Source organism: Schistocerca piceifrons, chromosome 3 (assembly GCF_021461385.2).
Source record: "Schistocerca piceifrons isolate TAMUIC-IGC-003096 chromosome 3, iqSchPice1.1, whole genome shotgun sequence".
NCBI lineage: Eukaryota > Metazoa > Arthropoda > Insecta > Orthoptera > Acrididae > Schistocerca > Schistocerca piceifrons.
In genome coordinates this window covers 945,174,404-945,198,357 of record NC_060140.1, presented here as the reverse complement: position 1 = coordinate 945,198,357, position 23,954 = coordinate 945,174,404, and the positions used below count along the sequence as shown (strand labels likewise).

The window sequence follows — 23,954 nt, the reverse complement described above, 5'->3', positions numbered from 1 at the left end:
GTGGCGACACCTACAACGTGCTGACGTGAGGAAAGTTTCCAACCGATTTCTCATACACAAACAGCAGTTGACCGGCGTTGCCTGGTGAAACGTTGTTGTGATGCCTCGTATAAGGAGGAAAAATGCGTAACATCACGTTTCCGACTTTGATAAAGGTCGGATTCTAGCCTATCGTGATTGCGATTTATCGTATCGCGACATTGATGCTCGCGTTGGTCGAGATCCAATGACTGTTAGCAGAATATGGAATCGCTGGGTTCAGGAGGGTAATACGGAACGCCGTGCTGGATCCCAACGGCCTCGTATCACTAGCAGTCGAGATGACAGGCATCTTATCCGCATGGCTGTAACGGATCGTGCAGCCACGTCTCGATTCCTGAGTCAACAGATGGGGACGTTTGCAAGACAACTACCATCTACACGAACAGTTCGACGACGTTTGCAGCAGCATGGACTATCAGCTCGGAGACCACGGCTGCGGTTACCCTTGACGCTGCATCACAGACAGGAGCGCCTGCGATGGTGTACTCGACGACGAACCTGGGTGCACGAATGGCAAAACGTCATTTTTCGGATGAATCCAGATTCTGCTTACAGCATCATGATGGTCGCATCCGTGTTTGGCGACATCGCAGTAAACGAACATTAGAAGCGTGTATTCGCCATCGCCATACTGGCGTATCACCCGGCGTGATGGTATGGGGTGCCATCGGTTACACGTCTCGGTCTCCTCTTGTTCACATTGACGGCACTTTGAACAGTGGACGTTGCATTTCAGATGTGTTACGACCCGTGGCTCTACCCTTCATTCGATCCCTACGAAACCGTACATTTCAGCAGGATAATGCACGACCGCATGTTGCAGGTCCTGTACGGGCCTTTCTGGATACAGAAAGTCGACTGCTGCCCTGGCCAGCACGTTCTCCAGATCTCTCACCAATTGAAAGCGTCTTGTCAATGGTGGCCGAGCAACTGGCTCGTCACAATACGCCAGTCACTACCCTGGATGAACTGTGGTATCGTGTTGAAGCTGTATGCGCAGCTGTTCCTGTACACACCATCCAAGCTGTGTTTGACTCAATGCCCAGGCGTATCAAGACCGTTATTAAGGCCAGAGCTGGTTGTTTTGGGTACTGATCTCTCAGTATCTATGCATCCAAATTGAGTGAAAATGTAATCACATCTCAGTTCTAATATAATATATTTCTCCAGTGAATACCCGTTTATCATCTGCATTTCTTCTTGGTGTAGTAATTTTAAAGGCCGGTAGTGTATGATCCTATTTGGATTTGAAGATGAACTAATAGGGGCGGTTCCATTGGAGGTAGCAATAACACGTAATTAAAATCGTGTTTTGTTTAGGAAAGCATAAAAAAACACTGTTTTCCTTGGCGAGACAGAGCCACTTTTCTCGTTTCCATTCTCCAGCGTGTAATGTTTTGCTCCTGGCGTATTTACTAGTAAGAGAAAGCAGTGTGGCTGGCAAGGAGCCCACAGCGAAGCTCACGTGCCCGCGGAGGCCTTGGCGGGGTCACGTGGTTACGGCACGACTCGCTTCCGGAAGAGAACAGATCGAGCCGTGGAGACTCGGCGGGGCGGGAGGGGGGAGGCAGCTGAGCCCAGCCGCAGTGCGGGCGCACCATCAGCTGAGTGTACCGCTAGGCCATTGTCTGCACGGTGCGGGCCACGGCTGCACCGAGGCGGGCAGGTTTCACCGCTGCAGCCCGGCCTCGCCGGAGAGTTACGATGCCGCACGAGAGAGGCGCAAGGTCCCACATCAAGCTGAGACAATCTGCAAGACTTCCGACACACAAGACGGTTTATGTACACTATTGACCATTAGAACTGCTACACCAAGAAGAAATGCAGATGATAAACGGGTATTCATTGGACAAATATATTATACTAGAACTGACGTGTGATTACATTTTCACGCAGTTTGGGTGCATAGATCCCGAGAAATCAGTACCCAGAACAACCACCTCTGGCCGTAGTAACGGCCTTGACACGCCTGGGCATTGAGTCAAACAGAGCTTAGATGGCGTGTACAGGTACAGCTGCTCGTGCAGCTTCAACACGATACCACAGTTCATCAAGAGTAATGACTGGCGTATTGTGACGAGCCAGTTGCTCGGCCACCATTGACCAGACGTTTTCAATTGGTGAGAGATATCGAGGATGTGCTGGCCAGGGCGGCAGTCGAACATTTTTTGTATCCAGAAAGGCCCGTACAGGACCTGCAACATGCGGTCGTGCATTATCCTGCTGAAATGTAGGGTTTCGCAGGGATCGAATGAAGGGTAGAGCCACGGGTCGTAACACATCTGAAATGTAACGTCCACTGCTCAAAGTGCTGTCAATGCGATCAAGAGGTGACCGAGACGTGTAACCAATGGCACCCCATACCATCACGCCGGGTGATACGCCAGTATGGCGATGACGAATACTCGCTTCGAATGTGCGTTCACCGCGATGTCGCCAAACACGGATGCGACCATCATGATGCTGTAAACAGAACCTGGATTCATCCGAAAAAGTGACGTTTTGCCATTCGTACACCCAGGTTCGTCGTCGAGTACACCATCGCAGGCGCTCCTGTCTGTGATGCAGCGTCAAGGGTAATTGCAGCCATGGTCTCCGAGCTGATACTCCACGCTGCTGCAAACGTCCTCGAACTGTTCGTGTAGATGGTTGTCGTCTTGCAAACGTCCCCATCTGTTGACTCAGGGATCGAGACGTGGCTGCACGATCCGTTACAGCCACGCAGATAAGATGTCTGTCATCTCGACTGCTAGTGATACGAGGCCGTTGGGATCCAGCACGGCGTTCCGTATTACCCTCCTAAACACACCGATTCCATATTCTGCTAACAGTCATCGGATCTCTACCAAAGCGAGCACCAATGTCGCGATACGATAAACCGCAATCGCGATAGGCTACAATCCGACCTTTATCAAAGTCGGAAACGTGATGGTATGCATGTCTCCTCCTTACACGAGGCATCACAACAACGTTTCACCAGGCAACGCCGGTCAAGTGCTGTTTGTCTATGAGAAATCGGTTGGAAACTTTCCTCATGTCAGCACGTTGTAGGTGTCGCCACCGGCGCCAACCTTGTGTGAATGTTCTGTAAAGCTAATCATTTGCATATCACAGCATCTTCTTCCTGTCTGTTTAATTTCGCGTCTGTAGCACGTCAGATTCGTGGTGTAGCAATTTTAATGGGCAGTAGTGTATGTACACACAGAGAACCCGAACTGCATAGAAACAATCTCGGAACTTTTGTCAGAGTATCTTGATACAAGGGCTGTTCGGAAACTAAGGAACCATCTGCCACGAAATGGGAACCACAGTCAAAATCCGAAGAAACTTTGGACGGGTGTGTTGTGCAGTGTCTCCAGTATGCCAGTAGACAGCATCACGTCGCTCTTCTCAGTTTTGAGCTCAGAGTGAGGACTTAAAGATGCCTATAATGTGGCGTCTCCCGCCGAAGTATGGGTGCCTGCCGAGAGGTTTCGCCTGATGTCTTGCAACCCCACATGACACGACTGTCACGCATTTCCTTCTCCGTGGCAGTTCTCGGCCGCACAGCACAGGGGCAATGAGGACGATGCTGCAGCGTTTTCGATGGGAAATGTTTGATCACCAACCATGCAACCCGACTTGGCTCTCTCTGATTTTTATCTCTTCTCGAATTTGGCGCAGACAACCAGCTGCAGGACAGTGCAAAAAAGATTCGGAAATCACAGGAGGCTGCCTTCCAAGAAGAGGGTATTGGACACCTGCTACAAAGCTTGAGAATTGGAATTATTACATTCTTCTTGACGTCTGAGAATACTTCGCCTGTTCCATACATCTTGTACAACAGATGGAAGAGTTTTGTCATGGCTGGCTCTCCCAAGGCTGTCAGTAGCCCTGACGAATATCCTCTGCTCCCCAGGGCCTCGTTTCGACTTAGAGCTTTCAGTGCTCCGTCAAATTCTTCTCGTAGTATCATATTCACATTTCATATCCATTTACGTCCTCTTCCCTTTCTATAAGATTGTCTTCAAGATCACCTCTCTTGAATAGGCCCTCAATACACTCTTTCCCCTTTCAGCTTTCTCTTGTTTGCTTAGGATTTGTTTTCCAACTGAGCTCTTCATATTAATACAGCTGTTTTTCTTCTCCCCAAAGGCCGTTAATGCTCCTATACGCAGTATCTTTGTTTCTGTGGTGTCACCGCCAGACACCACACTTGCTAGGTGGTAGCCTTTAAATCGGCCGCGGTCCGTTAGTATACGTCGGACCCGCGTGTCGCCACTATCAGTGATTGCAGACCGAGCGCCGCCACACGGCAGGTCTAGAGAGACTTCCTAGCACTCGCCCCAGTTGTACAACCGACTTTGCTAGCGATGGTTCACTGACAAAATACGCTCTCATTTGCCGAGACGATAGTTAGCATAGCCTTCAGCTACGTCATTTGTTACGACCTAGCAAGGCGCCATTACCAGTTACTATTGATGCTGTAAAACATGTACCGTCAAGAGCGACGTTCACCATTTACGGATTAAAGTTATGTATTCCAGCAGCTACGTCCTTTTTTGCTAAAGTCTAATTTCCTTGTCCTGTTCCAGACCTCACGCCAGCCTGCGTGAGCTAAAACGCGTGCCTTTCGGCTTCCTCTCATACCGGTGTTGGCTCTCCTGCCAACCCACAACAGTTTCCCTTAGTGAAACATTCTTACATTTGTCACACACCCCCCCCCCCCCCCCTCAAGCAAATAACGCTTATTTTTTCCTGGGCAGCAGTTGGGGTATTGAATTGTGGACACAAGGCCACAAAAAGCTTTGTCTGTGTTGACAGACTTGCTCCCAATTAGTGGTGCAGTTCCAGCCATGCAGTAAAACATAAGGTTCTTAAGTCTGTGACGTTTTTGTGGCAATACTGTTCGACACAGAGAAGAAACGACCAACACACTGGTGTGTGTACGTATTAAGGTGACACATACAAAAATATCTGCGACGCACCATATCTTTTTCCTAATAATTATTTCTGAGCACAAACTACCCCGCAACGCCTTACAATCTTTTCAGATTTTTTCTGACCACCCTATACATGGACCGAGAGAATATGTATACAGAAGTGACGAAAGCCACGGGATAGCAATACCTATATATACAGATAGCGGTTGTAGCGCGTCCACAAGGTATAGAAGGGTAATGCATTGGCGGAGCTGTCTTTTGTGCTCAGGCGATTCATGTGAAAAGGTTTCTGACTTGATTACGCCCGCACGGCGGAAATTAACGAACACTGAACTGTAGTTGGAGCTAGGCGCGTGGGATATTCCATTTCGGAAATCGTCAGAGAATTCAGTATTGCGATATCCACAATGTCAAGAGTGTGCCGAGAATATCAAATTTCAGCCATTAACTCTCATCATGGTCAACACAGTGGCCGACGGCCTTCACTTAATGACCGAGAACTGCGGCGTTTGCGTAGATTTGTCAGTGCTAACAGACAGGCAACACTGCGTGTAATAACTGCAGAAATGAATGTCGAACTTATGCCTTAGGACTGCTCGGCGCAATTTTTTTGGCGTTAATAGGCTATGGCAGCAGACGACCGACCCCGAGAACCTCTGCTAACAGCACCACTTCGTCTGCTGATCCTCTCCTGGCCTCATGGACCATTTCGTTTGGACGCCAGAATATATAGAAAACTTTATTATAAAAGCCATATCTGTGGGAGAAATACACCGATGTTGTCGAAATCCCCTCGAAACTGGTCCCAATTGGAACCAGATCTGCCTCACGACCAGTTCGCCTGATGATGCACCGGAAACATCCGAGCTTCAAATCGGTCGCATCTCAATGAGCCCGGGAGTGCTAATGACGTAACTAGCAGCCGAGTTCTTTGCGCGAAAGCACTGGTGGGCCGCCGGATGTTGGGAGAGTAAGGCCGCGAGAGAGGCCGGAAGTGCTCCTCAAAGTCTGTCTTCGTCTGTCCGCCTTCTCCGGCTGCGGAGAGCAGGGCAGAACACTCTCTCTCTCTCTCTCTCTCTCTCTCTCTCTCTCTCTCTCTCTGCTTCCTTTCCAGGCGTGTGTGTGTTTTCTCCAGGGGCAGCGAGTCCCAAAATCACACGAGCCGCTAGTTTCTTTCTTTTTATGGGCCGTAATAGCGAAGTTCCCCCTGACTTTCACGATCGCCATAAAACGGCGCCCAGAATAAAACGGCGTGCCGGGCGCTTCTCTCGCTGAGCTGGCGAACGATTCTCCATCATTTCTCGAGCTCTCGCCTGGAGCGTAATGTCAGCGAAACAACCGCTGGAGCTCTTTCCAGAATAAATTTATGTCACATCATGCTGCCACCACGTGATCTCCGTGCTCAGCTTAGCGCCCGCAGCGGTAGGTAAATCGTAAAGCGAGGAAACGGGAGGAACCAGGGATACAACAACGGCGTAGTATTTCGGATTACTGCAGGTTACACACTCCTCTGCAGACTTCTTCGTTGAAAATCTCTATTGATCCATCGTGGATACGGGGCAGCGGCCGGTCAAATATTTACCAAAGGAAACTCGCCAAACAACCGTAGGTTTTCAGAGATTATTTTATTTAGACAAGTTGTGCCATCTGATTGCAATGTCATGCAACACTAAGAGAAATCCTACACACACCATACAACACTGCAACTGTCACCTGTCCTTTTGCGCAAGAAGAGGTTGCGCTAGCAATCTCAGAGCTCAAAAACAAAAAAGCACCTGGACCAGATGGTATCCACTCGGAAACACTGAAAAAACTCGCACCGCAAGTCACCCCGTTCCTAACAACGTTACTGAACGGTGCCTTACGGCTGGGCAGGGCACCTACAGTATGGAAAACCTCCAAAGCAGTCATTATTAAGAAATCAACGGACAGGGATCCTTCAGATCCAAAGACTTACAGGCCAATATGCCTAATAAACACCCTAGCAAAGATTCAGGAGAAGCTACTGTGTAAGCGCCTGCAAACACACAGAGCTCTCAGGGGTATGAGCTAACACCAGTTCGGCTTCAAATCTGGCAGATCAATAGATTATGCCATCAACCAGGCCCTGCACATAGTTAACACCACAAAACAGAAATACGCCATGGCAATAATGATTGACATTGCCGGAGCATTTGATAATCTCACCGTACAACAGTTTTCTAGACTACTGTAAAGATCGAGTAGTCGAATGGCAGATGGACAGCCGGAAAGTAATTAAAAGAATTACCAAAGGCTGTCCTCAAGGGTCGATCTGCGGCCCCATCTTCTGGGACATAACAATCGAACCCCTCCTACAACTTCTGGATGGGGGGTGACAGGTCAGACGGAATTGTCGCCTACGCAGATGACCTATTAGTTGTAGTCACTGCAAACAACAGAGCCCAGTTAGAAGAGAAAGCCAGTGGATTACTACAAACAATTACTCAGTGGTGTCACAACAACAAACTCAGGATAGCCGGAAACAAAACAACATACACTTTACTGAAAGGATCGCTCCAAAGGAAACCCTCGGTTAAAATTGGGGACACAAACATCAAATGAGCACGCATTACGCGCTATCTTGGGGTACACATAGATGAAAAATTGAATTTCCTCGAACACATAAGGCTGACAACAGACGAAGCAGAAAAAATACTACACAAACTGGTGAGGCTAAATTCAAAACAGTACAGACTACCTCTACCAGTCATACGTACATACCACTGTGCGCTCCTCGAATCAGTACTCAGCTTCGCAGCTAGCACGTGGGCACATAGACTGAACGTGGTCACCAACAAAGCATTGGTCAGACGAGGGCAGAGAAGTGTCCTACTTAGGCTATCTGGAGCCTTCGGTACCACCTCAGCGGATGCACTGTGTGTGGTGCTCGGAATATGCCCCATAGATATCACGATCAAATACAGAGCTGCGAGGTACTGGTTAAAGGTGGGGAGACTAGATAAGGTACACACAATAACCGGTGTGCCGATAGAGACGACACGTCACCTTAAAAGTTGGCGTTTGGATACATGGCAAGGTGAGTGGGATGTAAGTGATAAGGGACGTAGACCTCACGACTTCCTGACAGAAGGGAGCGGTTGAGAAGGAGACATATCGATCCCAGCCGCGGTATGGTACATTTCTTAACCGGACACGGACCTTATCCCACTCACTTAAACCGCCTGAGTCTGAGGCAGACACCTACATGCACATGCGGGGAAGAAGGTTCCCCAGAACATACTGTCTTTTTCTGCGGGCAATACGAGAACAATACACATACACTACACTTAGATTACACAGATACAGACATAGATATATACACAGCAATAAGAGACGAAGAACAATGGGCACAATTAGACCTACTAACAAACAATATTTCAAAATTAACACATGAAGAGTACATGCGGACACGACATTACAGGCGTGCCTATGTGCAGCGTAACAACAATCTCCAGAGCATGGACAGCGATACCCACAGTGACAATGAAAATAGTGACAATGAGGAGGAACAGGAGGAGGAAGCTGAGATGTGACTGTAAATAAGCAAAAGTGCTGGCGATCTAGCCAAGAAAACACCAAATGCTGTACATTGATGGCCACCTGAAGTAGATAATACATAGGATTAGTAATAAATAGGATAAGCAACATTATTTCTCTAGTAAGAACCCCATTTGTGTGTGTGTGTGTGTGTGTGTGTGTGTATGTGTGTGAGTGAGAGAGAGAGAGAGAGAGAGAGAGAGAGAGAGAGAGAGACTGGCGCTCAACGGCTCGAAGAAACCATTCCGAGGTATTCACCGTCAGTCACATTCGGTGATGGTACTAACAAATCTCTCCTCTGTCCTATCTTCTTTTTATATTTAAAAAAACATTAGATATATTTCAATCTTAAATTATTGTTATTTTGAAAAGTATCGTTCTTTGCAAATGTTGTAGATAAAACAAAAGGAAAGAAAACTGTAAAAAGATGAAAAACGAAAATTGTAAGATGTACGACCTGTTTTAAACATCAGGTAACAGGTCTATAATTAGGCAATAAATAAATAAAATCTGATTAAAGTCATCTTTAGGCCCGTATACGCTCCAAGTACGACGTTCAGATATATCGATAAATGCGTAACCGAAGCCATCAATATCTATATTTCATGAACTCGTTTGTGGAGTGCTTCCTTCGAAGACTTGACAACAGCAGAGGGGCTTGGTACTTTTCGCAGACAATACTAGTGTTATAAAAAATCCCATTAGAGAGGAAGCAGCAGAAGAGATGGTAAATGATATTTTCCAAAGAATTTAAAAGTGGTTCTCAGAAAATGGACTCCTTCGAAATTTTCTTTAAAAAAAAAAGACATTATATTGAGCACTGTGAAACAAATAATCATACCAACAACTGATGCAGCCCATTAGCAGGAATCAGTAAACAGGGTAAAATGCTACAAAATTTTGAGTGCACATATTGGTGAAAACTTGAACTGGAAGAAGCATATAACTGAGTTTCAGTTTTGTTTGTATACCTCTGCGCAATGGGAAGAGTATGGAATGACGCAGAGTGAGTGAAAAACGTGGTGAACGAGTGCGGGTCTTTCACGCTTAGTCCCAAGAAATATCCCCGTGGAAAGTTTTCGGTGAATCAACTGTAACTGATGTTGCTTATCTTGATGTGCTACAGCTACGGCCCGTGTCTCAATGGGAAGAAGCTGAACAACACATCTTTATTTGGGAGCAAGATGGTGCGCCGCCTCAGTGGAATAACTGAGTACGCGACTGGTTAAACGACGTTGTATTCGACCGGTGGTTTGGCGCAAGGGGCCGGTTGACACGGCAGTTTATGCATGACCTCCACGTTCACACACATATTCTGCGTCAAATGTAGTGAGTTACCTGGAACAAAATGACCACCGCTACCATACCACCCAGCATGAATACCGAAAACATCGATCATGTAAAACCCAACTCGCTCTTTCCTCGCATGACACACTGAAAGCCGTGGATCAAGGCAGTCAGGTGGATGCAGTGTTTCTTGATTTCCGGAAAGCATTTTACTCAGTGTCAAGTCTACGATTATTATAAGAAGTATGGTAGTATTGAGTATGAAGCGCAATTTATGACTGGAGTGTGGATTTCTTGGTGGGGAGGGCACAGCAAGCTATCTTGGATGGAGAGTCATTAACAGGCGTACAAGTAACTTCGAGAGTGCACCAAGGAAGAGCATCCATCTATGATGAAGTACTGTCTGAAGGTACCTGCACAAATATTCAGCCAGTTATTGATAAGATTTCAAAATGGTGCAGAGACTGGTAACTTGCTTTAAATGTTCATACATGTAAAAGTGTGCAGCTCACACAACGGAAAAAACCTAGTATCCTGTGACTATATAATATCGGTGCGTCACAGTTGGAATCGGTCAATTCGTACAAATACTTGGGTGTAACACCTTGCACGGATATGAGGTGGAATGGTCGCATGGACTCAGTCTTGGTTAACTTAGGTGGCAAAATTTAGTTCAGTTGTAGACTACAGGGAAAAGCAATCACTCCACAAAGGAGATTTCTTACAAATCATTCGTACGACCCATTCTGGAATATTGCTCAAGTGTGTGGGACCCATACAAAATAAGTCTGGCAGGTCATAGTGAACGTATACAGAGAAAGGCGGCACGAATGGCCACATGTTTGATACGTGGGCATCACATAGACACTGAAACAACTGAAATGGCAGATCTTTAAGACAGACGTAAACCATCCTGAGAAGATAGCTCCTAAATAATGCTCCTAAAATAGCGCGAACACCTCGAACTAATTTATGAGCATAACATGATGTCACAGGAGCAACGACGTATATGACATAATCTGTTACTAAAAAATCATCCATAAAATACTTGAAAATGGCCTAACGCCGAAATTGTACAATCGTACTGGAAATAAAGAGAATGGCAGCTGAAGGCTTCAAGAAATCATTCAAAAAGTATCCTGAGGAAGCCTACTCACAAAATTTGAAGAACTAGCTTTAAATGCTGACTCTAGGAATATGCTAGAATCCCTTACTTATCGCCCTTGTGGGGATCTTGGGGACAAGATTAGGTTAATTACAGCATGCACAGTGGCGTTCAAACAGTCATTCTTCCCACGCTCCGTACGTGAGTGAAACGGGAACAAAACCTAATAACTGATATAATGGTACGTGCCCTCTGCCACGCGCTTCACAGTGGTTTTCAGCGCCTACATGCAGATGGAACATTAAATACAATATTCACAAGAAATATTTGTCCCTAGATACACGACCATTTCGAACCTTGAAACAATATTTTTGGATTTGGAAAAACCTTCCATTTTTGAAGTACTTTTTGTAACGTCAGAAAAACACTGCATCACATAAAAAGTGAATACTATCATTTAAAAAGGAATAACCAAATATATTCATCTTCTATTACAGGGCTGGCAAAAGGCGGAAGTCCGAAAAGCGTTCCAAATTACATCACTCTCCCCTAAAGCTGTCACCATTCTGCTTTGAACATCACGGTGATTACTGGGATGGTCCTGAAGTGGCTGGAATTAGGATCATTTGATTTTGACCGACCTTTGAGTTGACTCAACCAGCCATTTACAGCAGGACCTAAAGTTTGCCATGTACCTCGAACCACGGTGGTGCTCTGCAATTTTCACGTCAAGAAACATTGCCAGAGATGAAACTGCTTTTGCTTGCAGGGTGTAATCATGTGGATGTATCTTTAGGCACAAAGCACATAGTATATTACAGTGAGGATGAAACTGACCACAGCTTACTGCTCACCGTAAGTGTTATGTTCCAATTAATTCCCATTTCATTTTTAGCTATTTCAAATTAGACACATGTTGCAAAAGACGAAGATATACGAAAATAATAATCTAAAGCTTCACACTAAACAAGTTTCGCTGATTTAAATTAGAACACATATTTTCTGAGAAAATTGACATTATGCCTTTGTGAACTGATGGTACAAAAGTGAGATAAATACGATTTTCAGAGACAGCAGGTACTCGTCAAAAGTGGCCAGGCTATTATTCTGTGTGGTACAGCATACCATTTCAAACTTCTCAACATCGTTACTTTATTCTTAAGCGACGAACACTACGACAGACTCTGTCTGCTACAGTCACACAAAGAACAAGTGTGGCCACAGTCGCAAAGGATCATGGTCGCATGACTTGATTTCACTAATGTAGACCTTGGTCTGCCGCCCGTAAAAGGCAGAGTGAACATTATTTATCGATCACGTGGATTAGCTTAAGATGACAGGAGCTACAACACATCAAACGAATGCCGAAAGGGAACTTTTCTTTTTTTTTAAAAAAAAAAAAAAGAAAGGAAAGGTGTAGACAAAAGTAATAAAAACTGCCGGACATCCGACATTTCGACTTTACTGTTAAGCAGATTCTCAGTTGACCTAAGACTGCCTGCTTCCGAGATGCTAGGAAAGTACGGTGACTACCAGACTGCGAACGTGTTTTGTTTACCATTAGCATAACAGGAGAAGCAGTAAAGAAATAATGTGCTCTTGGAAAACGAGTTTACCTGCTGTAAAAAGTAGTCAACTACCAGAAATAAAAAAGGAGATATGCCAGCTTCAGTTAAAACTTCGGAGTTTAACGTCGTTAACGTAGCAGAACTTTCTCTATAATTCGATTAAACGATTTATCTGCAATCAGAAATTACCTCCATAATATGGAGAGCTCATACCAGGCTGGGCTCAGAAACAAAGAGAAAAAGCGGAGAGAAGCGACCATAGCGAAGTTAATTCCAGTGTTTGATCTGCCCCCATCTCCACGTTCCTCATTCTTGTAATGGTTCTGCGTTTGAATGGCTTTGGTGCCACCGAACCGTATCCTAACATCAGGTCCACAACGTTCCCGGATATACGGTTCTATACATGGAAGACGCTACAGCAGTAGTATCCACGTTTGGAACAAACATTATTGCGACTTTGGATTTCCTAGCTACAAGGCAGCTGCTGCTCCCAGAACTACTGATACACTTCAAACTTATAACTAATTTTTGTTTACGCCTTCATAATTATTGGAAAATAACAATTCATATAGACAGGTACGGTTTACATCAGTTTCCTTGTACGCGAGTAGAGCAGGGGTTAGGGTTTCGAGGATTGAAACTATGTTGTTGATTAATTCTTGATTTAAATGGATGTTTCTTTATTTCATCATTCTTTTACGCACTATCAGCTGATTTTTGCGCGGGCTATTATCAGCCGTTTTTAGAATTATCCGAGACAGAACTAGCACAAATTTTGGAATACTGCATCTTTAAACAACGTTAGAAGCTCCTTGTGTAAATTGCCACACTATACAGAAAATGTACTTGAAGTTTGAGAGAGCGGATATCTTAAAAAAAAATAGTGTAAGTGGTTCGGGGTTTCACCTTTTGCAAGCAAACATCGTGGTAGTGCAGTGAAAAACACTAGCGAAAAGTTATTAGATGTGTGTACTTATGAGGCAGTGTTCTGATTTGCGTATTCTGTAGTTTCCGTCTACACAGAATATTTACGTGCACACTAGTTTAAATTTATGATGAACTAAGAAGCATGCAATGTACCTTCTAGTTAAAACTAAATTATGTAACTCAGAACTTCCATTACTAAACAAAAAAAAAAAGTAATTGAAATTTTATATTTTCATTCGAGTCACTCAGTTTAGTAAGTAACACATATTTATGCAAGCCAGAACAATAAAAGGTGTAAGTAGGCTGTTTAGGTTTTTATATTGGTAACGCCACGTAGCGCTCTGTATGAAAATCACTGGCTGTGCTGTGTGCATTATGTGGCTGGTTTGCATTGTTGTTTGTTATTGTAGGGTTGGGCAGTTGGCTCTTAACAGCGGGTAGCGTTGCGCAGTTGGAGGTGAGCCGCCAGCAGTGGTGGATGTGGGGAGAGAGATGGCGGAGTTTTGAGAGCGGATGATCTGGACAGAGACAGTAAATTTGTAAGACTGGATGTCATGAACTGATATATATATATATATATATATATATATATAATATGACTTTTGAACAATATTAAGGTAAATAGGAAAAATCGTACATTGTTTTTTCTCTATCAAAATCTTTCATTTGCTAACTATGCCTATTAGTAGTTAGTGCCTTCAGTAGTTTGAATCTTTTATTTAGCTGGCAGTAGTGGCGCTCGCTGTATTGCAGTAGTTCCAGTAACGAAGATTTTTGTGAGGTAAGTAATTTGTGAAAGGTATAGGTTAGTGTTAGTCAGGGCCATTCTTTTGTAGGGATTATTGAAAGTCAGATTGCGTTGCGCTTAAAATATTGTGTGTCATTTTAGTGTTGATCAGAATAGGTAAAGAGCGAAATGCGAAATGTCTGAGTACGTTCAGTTCTGCTCAGCTGTTTGAAAATCAAATAACGTAGGGGCTTACCAGCACAGTAATTCATTAATTTTTCGAAGGGGGCGTTACAAAGGGGTCTACTTCTTTCCGCTGTCACTAAAAACTGTTAAAGATGTTAGGAATTACGTTAAATGGAAATGAGTTGTTCTTTTAATATTTAGCACTGGAATAAGTTTCATAACTTTATTTCTGTTACAAAAGAATTTCCAACAACTATTTTTACGATCAATATATTTAGATTTAATTTTAAAGGTGTTACGAAGGGCCCAGGGAAAGGCAACTAATGTCTGTGTGAGGTTAGGGGCGGGCGGAGGGAGGAATCGCCAATTGATATGTTGGTTGTGTAGAAAAATGTTCCCGAACCAGCGCTAATTGATGTCAATAACAAGTACCGTGAATGAGTGAAACAAGTTTGTTTCCAAACAAGACAGGTGTAGAGCATAGCGCCCATATCTGCATTGTTGTGCTGATATTGTCAGTTCAATGCAGAGACAAAGATGAATAGGGTAAAAACTAAAGAGAAATGCAATTGTTCTTAAAGAGCCACGGGAGGCGACGGCCTAATTTGCAACAGATACTCGGAAAATCTCCTTGAATATCCTCCGAAATTTTGTCGGTTGTAAGCTCCCTACAAGCAAATTCTTATGATAATTTAATTAATTTTCGGCTACGAGACTATTTAATTAGTTGTACAGCTCACATCTGTTTGGCGTATTCGCTTCCATTAACGACCGTTTGCCCTAATCAACACGATGGTTAAAGTCATCATAAGTATGTACTATTACTGACTAGGGCAATATTGAATAACGACAGTTCAAGTTTCGCGACACTTAAAGGAATATCAAATATCAGTCGCTATGATCTCTTAACTGATGTAATCCCAAGCCTACCTTTCATCACCATTACCAGCGGTAATTCTTCCAGTTGTCTGTGTTCAACAACGTAGGGTACATTCTGCAGAGATCAGTCGCGATGTCCTTTCGTCTCTCCCCTGTCAACCGACTGTGTTACGGCCATTTTCATGTCTGTAATGCGACCACGCGCCTCACGTTTATACTCTGGCCCCAGACTCGACATACCCCCCCCCCCCCCCCCTGGTAACTCAAATAACGTCCTTCGGACGCACTGGTCGTGCTGCACTTCAAAGAGAACCAACGGCGGTAGAATGGGTACACCACCGCCCCTGGCTATGGTGAGTGGTACGCTTACGTGGTGGACTTCAAGTTCACCCTGTACGTACTTTAATCCCATAACAAACAGATGTCCATTGCGAAAATGTTTCCGGTGAAGAAGTACAGCGTTATTGGTCAGTACCTCTGAGGTTCCAGAAGATAACTGCTTGAAAACTGCAGGACATAAAGTAGTCACATATCAGAGGATAGTCTATTTCACCAAATTTTTAATTCAAATTAGTGTGGGCACTGTTTGTGCTGCGGCCATCGTCAGTACGTGCCTGCAGTTCACTGAAGTTCATGAACTGCCTAGGATGCGTAACAGCACCGTGCCTTGGAAACGTATCCATCGGGTTGCCTGCATCTAGGCGCAGATAAATTCACTGTGGCAATACGCAGTGAATCGAGTGGAACTGATGACTGACGGTAACGAGAGGTGGGCTGAACCTGGATATCACCTGTGTAACAAATCCTTCAGCGATATGTCAATGCTTACGAAGCTTCCCAAGGCGCCTGTTGCTGATGTGATTGTGAAATGGAAACGCGAAGAAGCAACAACAGACCAAAGAGACCTAATGGCTCCAAATGGCTCTGAGCACTATGAGACTGAGGTCATCAGTCCCCTAGAACTTAGAACTACTTAAAGCTAACTAACCTACGGACATCACACACATCCATAGCCGAGGCACGATTCGAAACTGCGACCGTAGCAGTCGCGCGGTTCCAGACTGCAGCGCCTAGAACCGCTCGGCCACTCTGGCCGGCCAGACCTAATGTACTGACTGACAGGTATGATCGAGCATTGCGGAAGGTGGATGTGAAAAATCGCTTGAAATCAGTGGAAGGAATTACTGGTGAGTTCCAAAGTGGTGCCAACAGTCACGCTACCACAATGACTGTATGTAGAGAGTTACGAAAGTTGAGGTACAATGGTTGGACAGCTCCTCATAAGTCGCACATTTCTGTAGCTGCAGCGCTAAGCGACGCTTGAGATGGTGTAATGGGCGACGCGACTGAAGAGTGAATGACTGGAGGCCAGTGATTTAGAGTGAGAAATGACTGTACCCCCGTGGCAGTCCGACGGAAAGGTTTCGTTTTGGTGTAAGCCCTTAGAATGTTACCCTGCCATTGTGCGTAATGCCTACAATGAAGTACAGACGACACAGTGTTACGGTGCGGAGGTGTTCTCCGTGAACAGGACGTGGATCCCCTTACTGCGCTTACGGAAACTCTAAATGCGGAAGAATATCAATACAGTTTAAAAATGGTTCAAATGGCTCTGAGCACTATGGGACTTACCATTTGAGGTCATCAGTCCCTTAGAAGATGGAACTACTTAAACCTAACTAACCTAAGGACATCACACACATCCATGCCCGAGACAGGATTCGAACCTGCGACCGTAGAGGTAGCGCGGTTCCAGACTGAAGCGCCTAGAACCGCTCGGCCACTCCGGCCGGCAATACGGTTTACTACATTTTGTATTGTGTATAATAGAGGGAAGTTCGGAGACGATGACTGTATCAGCAAGACAAGGCAACCTGTAAAGAACCAGCGTCAGTGGGGCAATTGTTTATGGACAGTAATATTCCTGAAATGGACTGTCCCGCCCGGCGTCCCCAGCTGAACCCAATGAAACACCTGGGAAGAGGAACGCCGACTTCGCCCCCAGACCGCAGCGTACAACATTACTGCTTTATCTGGTTACTGCTCTAAACCGACGCACCACAAAGGAATTATCCGAATGGGTTGGAAGTCGGTAGATGCGATATATATATATATCTACGGTCGCAGGTTCGAATCCTGTCTCGGGCATGGATGTGTGTGATGTCCTTAGGTTAGTTAGGTTTAAGTAGTTCCAAGTTCTAAGGGACTGATGACCTCAAATGGTAAGTCCCATAGTGCTATATATATATATATATATATATATATATATATATATATATATATATATATATATAGAGAGAGAGAGAGAGAGAGAGAGAGAGAGAGAAAGAGAGAGAGAGACGAACATTCGAAGCGGTTATTTTTGCCTTGATACTGACTGGTAGAGTTATTGGATGACCTTCTTGGTGATAACACGTAAAATTCTGTCCAAATGGCGCGTTAGATCGTCGATATCCCGAGATGGTTGGAGGGCACTACCAATAATGCTCCAGAAATTCTCAGTTAGGGGAGAGATCCGGCGACCTTGCTGCCCAAGCTCCAAGACAAGCAACAGAAACACTCGCCGTGTGCCGACGGGCGTTATATTGATGAAATGTAAGCCCAGGATGGATGACCATAAATGGCAACAAAATGGGGTGTAGAATATCGTCCACGTACCTCTGTGCTGTAAGGCTGCCGCGGATGTTAACTAAATGGGTCCTGCAATGGCAATAAATGGCAGCCGCGAACATCACTTCTAGTTGAGGGTCTACACGGGGGGCAGCAGTTGGTTGGTACCCCACCGCTCTCCAGGGCGCCCCACCACACTCCTGCTACTGACACGCCTCTTACTGACTGGAGTAGAATTGTCTTCAGTGATGAGTCGCGGTTCGAATTGATGGCCAGTGAGGATGTGTCTGGAGACGCACTGGACAGCTATGGGATACTTACCAACGCTTGCCCGCCATATAGCCCTACAACCTGGAGTGATTGTCTGGGGTGAAATTTCATTTCATTTCACAGCAGGACCCTTTTGGTTGTCATCCGCGGGACCCTTACAGCACAGTGGTATGTCGACGATATTGTAGGCCCCGTTTTGTTGCCCTTCATGGCAACCCACCCTGGGCTTAAATTTCAGCAAGATAATGTCTGTCCGTACACTGCAAGAGTTTATACTGGCTGTCTTCGTGCTTGCCAAACCCTACCTTGGCCAGAAAGGTCACCGGATCTCTCCCCAACTGAGAACGTTTGGAGCATGATGGACAACACCATCGAACCATTTTGCGATTTTGACGATTTCGACAATTGGACAGGTGGCACCATGCCCTCACGAGGACATCCAAGAACTCTGTCAATCAGTGATAAGCCCAACAACTGCTTGAATCAGGGCCAGAGGTGGAACAACATGACATTGACTTGCTCAATTTTAGTCGTACGTAAAATCTATGAACGCTACAAATAATTCAATACCTTCTCTTGCTGACAGTAGGGGTAATGTAACTGATGATGATAAACAGAAGGCCGAAATTCTAAACCTAGCTTTCAAAAACTCGTTTACGATAGAGGACTGCAGCACCATTCCCCCTTTCAACTATCGTACAAACGAAAGGATGGCTGACATAGTGTTTAGTGTATCTGGGATTGTAAAACAGCTGAGATCCTTAGACGCCAGAAAGGCATCTGGCCCAGACGGTATACCCGTAAGATTTTATGTTGACTATGCTACAAATATAGCTCCATTCTTATCCGTCATCTACCAGAGGTCATTGGAACGGCGGAAAGTTCCACGGCACTGAAAGACGTCCAGGTCATACCAATCAATAAAAAGGGTAGAAAATCGGATGCACACAGTTACCCGCCAATTTCACTGACATCGATTTGTTGTAGAATCATGGAACATATCTTGTGTCCAGACATAATGACCTTTCTAGAGTCTGAGAAGCTCATCTACAGAAACCAGCACGGTTTCAGGAAACAGCGGTCATGCGAGACACAGCTGGTCCTCTTTGTGCATGATATACAACAGGCTCTAGATACCGGCTCCCAGGTTGATGCCATATTTCTCGACTTTCGAAAGGCGTTCGACTCAGTTCCGCACTGTCCCTTGCTACAAAAATTGCGCGCTTACGGTATATCCAATGACATATGCGGTTGGATAGAAAGTTTTCTAACAGACAGGGAGCAGTATGTCGTCCTGAATGGGGTAACTTCAACAGAAACAAGGGTAACTTCAGGTGTGCCCCAGCGCAGTGTAATAGATCCTCTGCTTTTTACGATTTACATAAACGATCTGGTTGATGGTATTGACAGCGGCCTTAGACTGTTTGCCGATGATGCTGTAGTCTACAGGAAAGTAGTTTAATACGAAAGTTGTGAACAAATCAATGAGGATTTGCAGAAAATAAATGCGTGGTGTAATGACTGGCAGTTATATCTCAACATTAGTAAGTGTAATCTACTGCGTACAACATGTCGGAAATCCCCATTAATGTATGAGTACAAAATAAATGATCAGTCTTTGGAAGCGGTAACATCAGTCAAATATCTGGGTGTGACTATTCGAAATGATCTCAACTGGAATGATAAGATTACATAAGTAACGGGTAAGCCGAACTCTAGATTGCGGTTTATTGGTAGAATCCTGAAGCGATGCAGTCATTCAGCAAAGGAAATTACTTACAATACGTTAGTTCGTCCAGTCTTGGAGTATTGTTCGTCTGTATGGGACTCTTACCAGTTGGGTCTGATTCAAGAGATTGAGAAGGTCCAAAGAAGATCGGCAAGATTCGTGACTGGTGCATTTACCCATCGCGAGAGCGTTACAAATCTCGTAGAAAGTTTGAAGTGGGACACACTAGTGTAGATAGACGACGCGCTAAACAGAAGGAGTTGCTCTCTAATTTCGGAAATCCAATCTTCACCGAGGATGTAGAGCATATATTATTACCACCGACTTTCAAATCGTGCAATGATCGCCATTCAAAGATAAGGAAAATTAGAGCTCGTACTGAGGCGTTCAGACAGTCGTTTTTCCCTCGCGCGATCCGCGAGTGGAACAGAGGGGGGGGGGGGGGGGGGGGGGCGAATACGAGTTTGGCGCGAATTGTGCCCTCCGCCACACACCGCTTGGTGGCTAGCGGAGTATATATGTAGATGTAGAATTTGTGAAGCTCTTTCTCTCGAATAAATGCAATTTTTCTGAAATTGTAGTCATATGATTTTCTGTACGTTTAGAAGGTACTACTGTGGAGAACTTCTAACATGAAGTCGTTGGTGCCATATGCTAGCAGACAACGCAGCACTTCACGGGAGCTCCAGAACGTGTTCCTGCGCGTTGATGTACCTGTGACTAACTACAAAAAAGCCAGAGCCGAAGCAACAAGGCAAGCACTACAGCCCCGACCGCCACCTTACGAAGCGAGGGACACAGGCCGGCACCTTGGGAGCTGAGGAAGTTGGACACCTCCTCGCTCTCCCCCTCCTGGAGGCTGTCGGGCTTGTCGGGCACGTGCAGGATGTCCTCCGGAGGGTCCTCGTCCGGCTCCGGTTCGTAGTCCGGTTCCAGCTCCGCCTCCGGCTCCGGCTCCAGCTCCGGCGGCGGCCGTTCCGTCGTCGACGTCGTCGTCGTCGTCGTCGACTTGGCGGTGCGCGGGAAGAACTTGTTGGTCGGGAACCTCGGCGCGTTGAGTTGGGGGAACAGCCGCCTCTGCAGGTACTGGGCGAGGATCTGCTGGGTGATTTGGTTCTGGCGGGCTACGTCACCTGTGGGGACGAGGAGCGGCCGTCACTCGGCGTCTTCCATTCGTCATCTCGCACCAAACAGCGGGCCAGTTTCAGGAGCCATGGGTCGGGTCCCCGGCGCCTGCCCGACAGGCGTTAAGCGGCTAACAGCGCGAGCCTCCAACCTTCCCCACGCAACCGCCGAGGCTTTGCTCCGTTTACTCCGTATTTTTTTAAGTCGACTATACCACCAGTATTCATTGTTGTCGAGGAAACACTCTCTCTTCAGTAACGTAACTATTTTGTGCAAATCTTTAGTAATGCAACGCAAACAAAACTTACTGATCCAGGGAGTAAGCGAACACCACGGCTTCCAAAACTTGCCAGCTACTAGTGCAAATTACACAAGCAACAAAAGTTTATAAATGAAACTCCCACAGATGCCACGTGTGACATTGTGACAAAATTTTACACTAATACCAATGTTTCACAGTGTTTCCAAGTAACCATCCTGGTGCATGGTCTTTCAGTGAGGAAGATGCGTACAGCATGAAGGAATCTTAATCAGTTCTGCCCTGCTTAAGATTGGTATTGATATTTTGTATGATCCACAGGTCTCAAATAAAAGAAACCTAAAAATAATACCAAAAAAATTTTTCTGTAGTGAAGATAGACGAATGGAAGGAGTTCGACCACATTCCTCTATTCCCTACAGGGGAGGATAGCAAAGGAAGGGAATGTCTTTGGTTAGGGCAGGGGCTTATGAAAAGGCTTCGGAAGCAATATATCATGCTATACTGGTAGGTATTCATCTTTAAGAAAGCCTGAGAAGTTTATTTAGTGAGTTAAAGCAGATAGACCATACACTGATTGAGAAGTTAGTAGGCATTACCAAACTGGAAATTATAAATGTGAGGTGTTTAACAACTGAAATTATTAGTAATTAGTGCGGTTATTGCTTAACTACTTGCATTTAGCATTTTGACGTCTTCACGACGTTTTTATGGTGTAAATTTTACAGTTCACAGTTATTATTCTTTTTAACAAACCTGTTCATTCTGCCACTGTGTTCGTATGAAGTAACTTCTGAAAACCTGTAGAAACTTAAAAGTAAAATTTAAAGACAGTGTTTTATTTTAATCACAGTGGAAAACAAGTTTTCGATATTTTCACTATCAGCACCTACCTCGAAGCGTGTTTTCTTTGCAGATACCGTAAACGGTAAAGGATAATTAAAATCGCGGAGTAGCAGATGATTCTCAATAGCCAGATAGCACTATCTGCTTTCAATCGTTCGAAAAAATAGTTGCAAGTTTGTAACGCTAATCAGTAGCGGTCAGAGTACGAACACATCGTATTTGGGTCAAACTCTTTGTATTTACATGCAATGGCTTCTCCAACTCACAAATAAACTATCATCTTCATACGAATCATTAATAACTATATCAATACAATAAGCGAGTGATAAATGATTGTATACACCACCGAAAAGAGTGAGAATGCGGCAAAGTCAGAACGTGAAAGAAGGGTCTTCCATACAATACGAGCAATCCTTATTTCCTCTCTACAGACATCGCCCGGTAAAGCGCCCGCCATTGGTTACCACACACCACCTTCCCGTTCCTACCTCCTACTTGACACGACAGTGTATGGCCTAAATCCGTCCACAGTTATGGTCCGTTAGTGACACCGTGTGACGTACACACAAGCACAGCGAACGGATACTTTGATCTTCTCGTATAGCTTAACGCTCAGTGTGCCGGCCTTCGAGACAGGGAGTTAAGACATAAAACACATCAAAACTGCTTCTCCGATTAACAACAGTTGTTTCGGTACGCTGACTAGACCTACAGCACTTTTTGACAGTTATGAAGTAAATGTCTGGCGAGACACATCTTGTCTATCATGCTGCATGTTACATCTGGCAAATCCGAGACATAGCTCTCCCACTCAGCACAAGTGGGGGAGTTAAACAACTCGTTTGAAAAGCTTATAGAATATTCCTGTTCAAAATATTAACTAAAGATTTGTGAAGAACAACTTTTCCCTCTCCAAAACCAGCTTATTGGCTCAGAGCACTATGGGACTTAACTGCTGTGGTCATCAGTCCCCTAGAACTTAGAACCACTTAAACCTAACTAACCTAAGGACATCACACACATCCATGCCCGAAGCAGGATTCGAACCTGCGACCGTAGCGGTCGCGGGGTTCCAGACTGAAGCGCCTAGAACCGCTCGGCCACACCGGCTGGCACCGGCTTATTCTTGGGGTACCGTATTCTAGCAGCTCTGTCATTCTTTCTGGAATTATTCGCTCTCGCCCGTCAGCGGTTCACAGAGAAGGATCAAGCGGCTGTAACTGTTGGGACTTCTTAACTCTTTTCCGTATTTTTGAGTTGTAAGCACAGAATTATAGCTTCGTATTTTATGTATCTTTCAGGAGTAAATGCAGTTATTAAAGAGTTAGCAACTATCCTCTGGTCAAGGACCGGAAGATCGGATGCTTCCAGCTCGTTAGATGGCTAGTCACACTTGAAATTCAACCACCAAGCCACTAAAAAGCACGGACAGTTGAGACTTCCGTGACTGACACCTGGATTTGAAACATCCAAGGCAAATGTCATGAAACGGGTCTCAGGCAGACTTAAGCGGTCCGTGGCTCTTAACGGTGCGTGTTTCTGTTGACAGTTCTGTTATCGTCGGTCATAACCAATCGAGTGATAATATACGGTATCCAATGAGAATAGCTCCGTCGGCACAATTGGATTTACGATGCAGTAAAAGCTTTTTTTTTTTCTTGCAGCTGTTGGTAACGGCACGCGAAACGAATGATGGGAAGTCATCACGATGAATCACGAATCAGATGTGGGTAGCCACTCACAACGCTCGTTGTAATTTCCTATGCTTCGTAAGTGAAGTTATCTGGTATTCTGTTATACTCGCGGCAGTTTAAGCTGACTTATTGGGTCCCAACGTCCAGAATGAATTTTCGCTCTCCTGCCTTGTGTGCGCTGATTTGAAACTTCATGAAAGATTAAAATATACATCTACAT

The 23,954-nt window shown here is 45.1% G+C and overlaps 1 protein-coding gene across 1 annotated transcript in view; it reads right to left on the bottom strand.

Annotated features, from left to right (window-relative positions):
• Positions 1–23,954, bottom strand: part of LOC124788343 (mannose-binding protein C-like) — an 816,639-nt gene that overhangs the window by 354,147 nt on the left and 438,538 nt on the right. Inside the window, exon 2 of the mRNA XM_047255604.1 lies at positions 20,620–20,943. Coding sequence (XP_047111560.1) covers positions 20,620–20,943 — 324 coding nt within the window. The remainder of the gene's footprint in view (positions 1–20,619; positions 20,944–23,954) is intronic.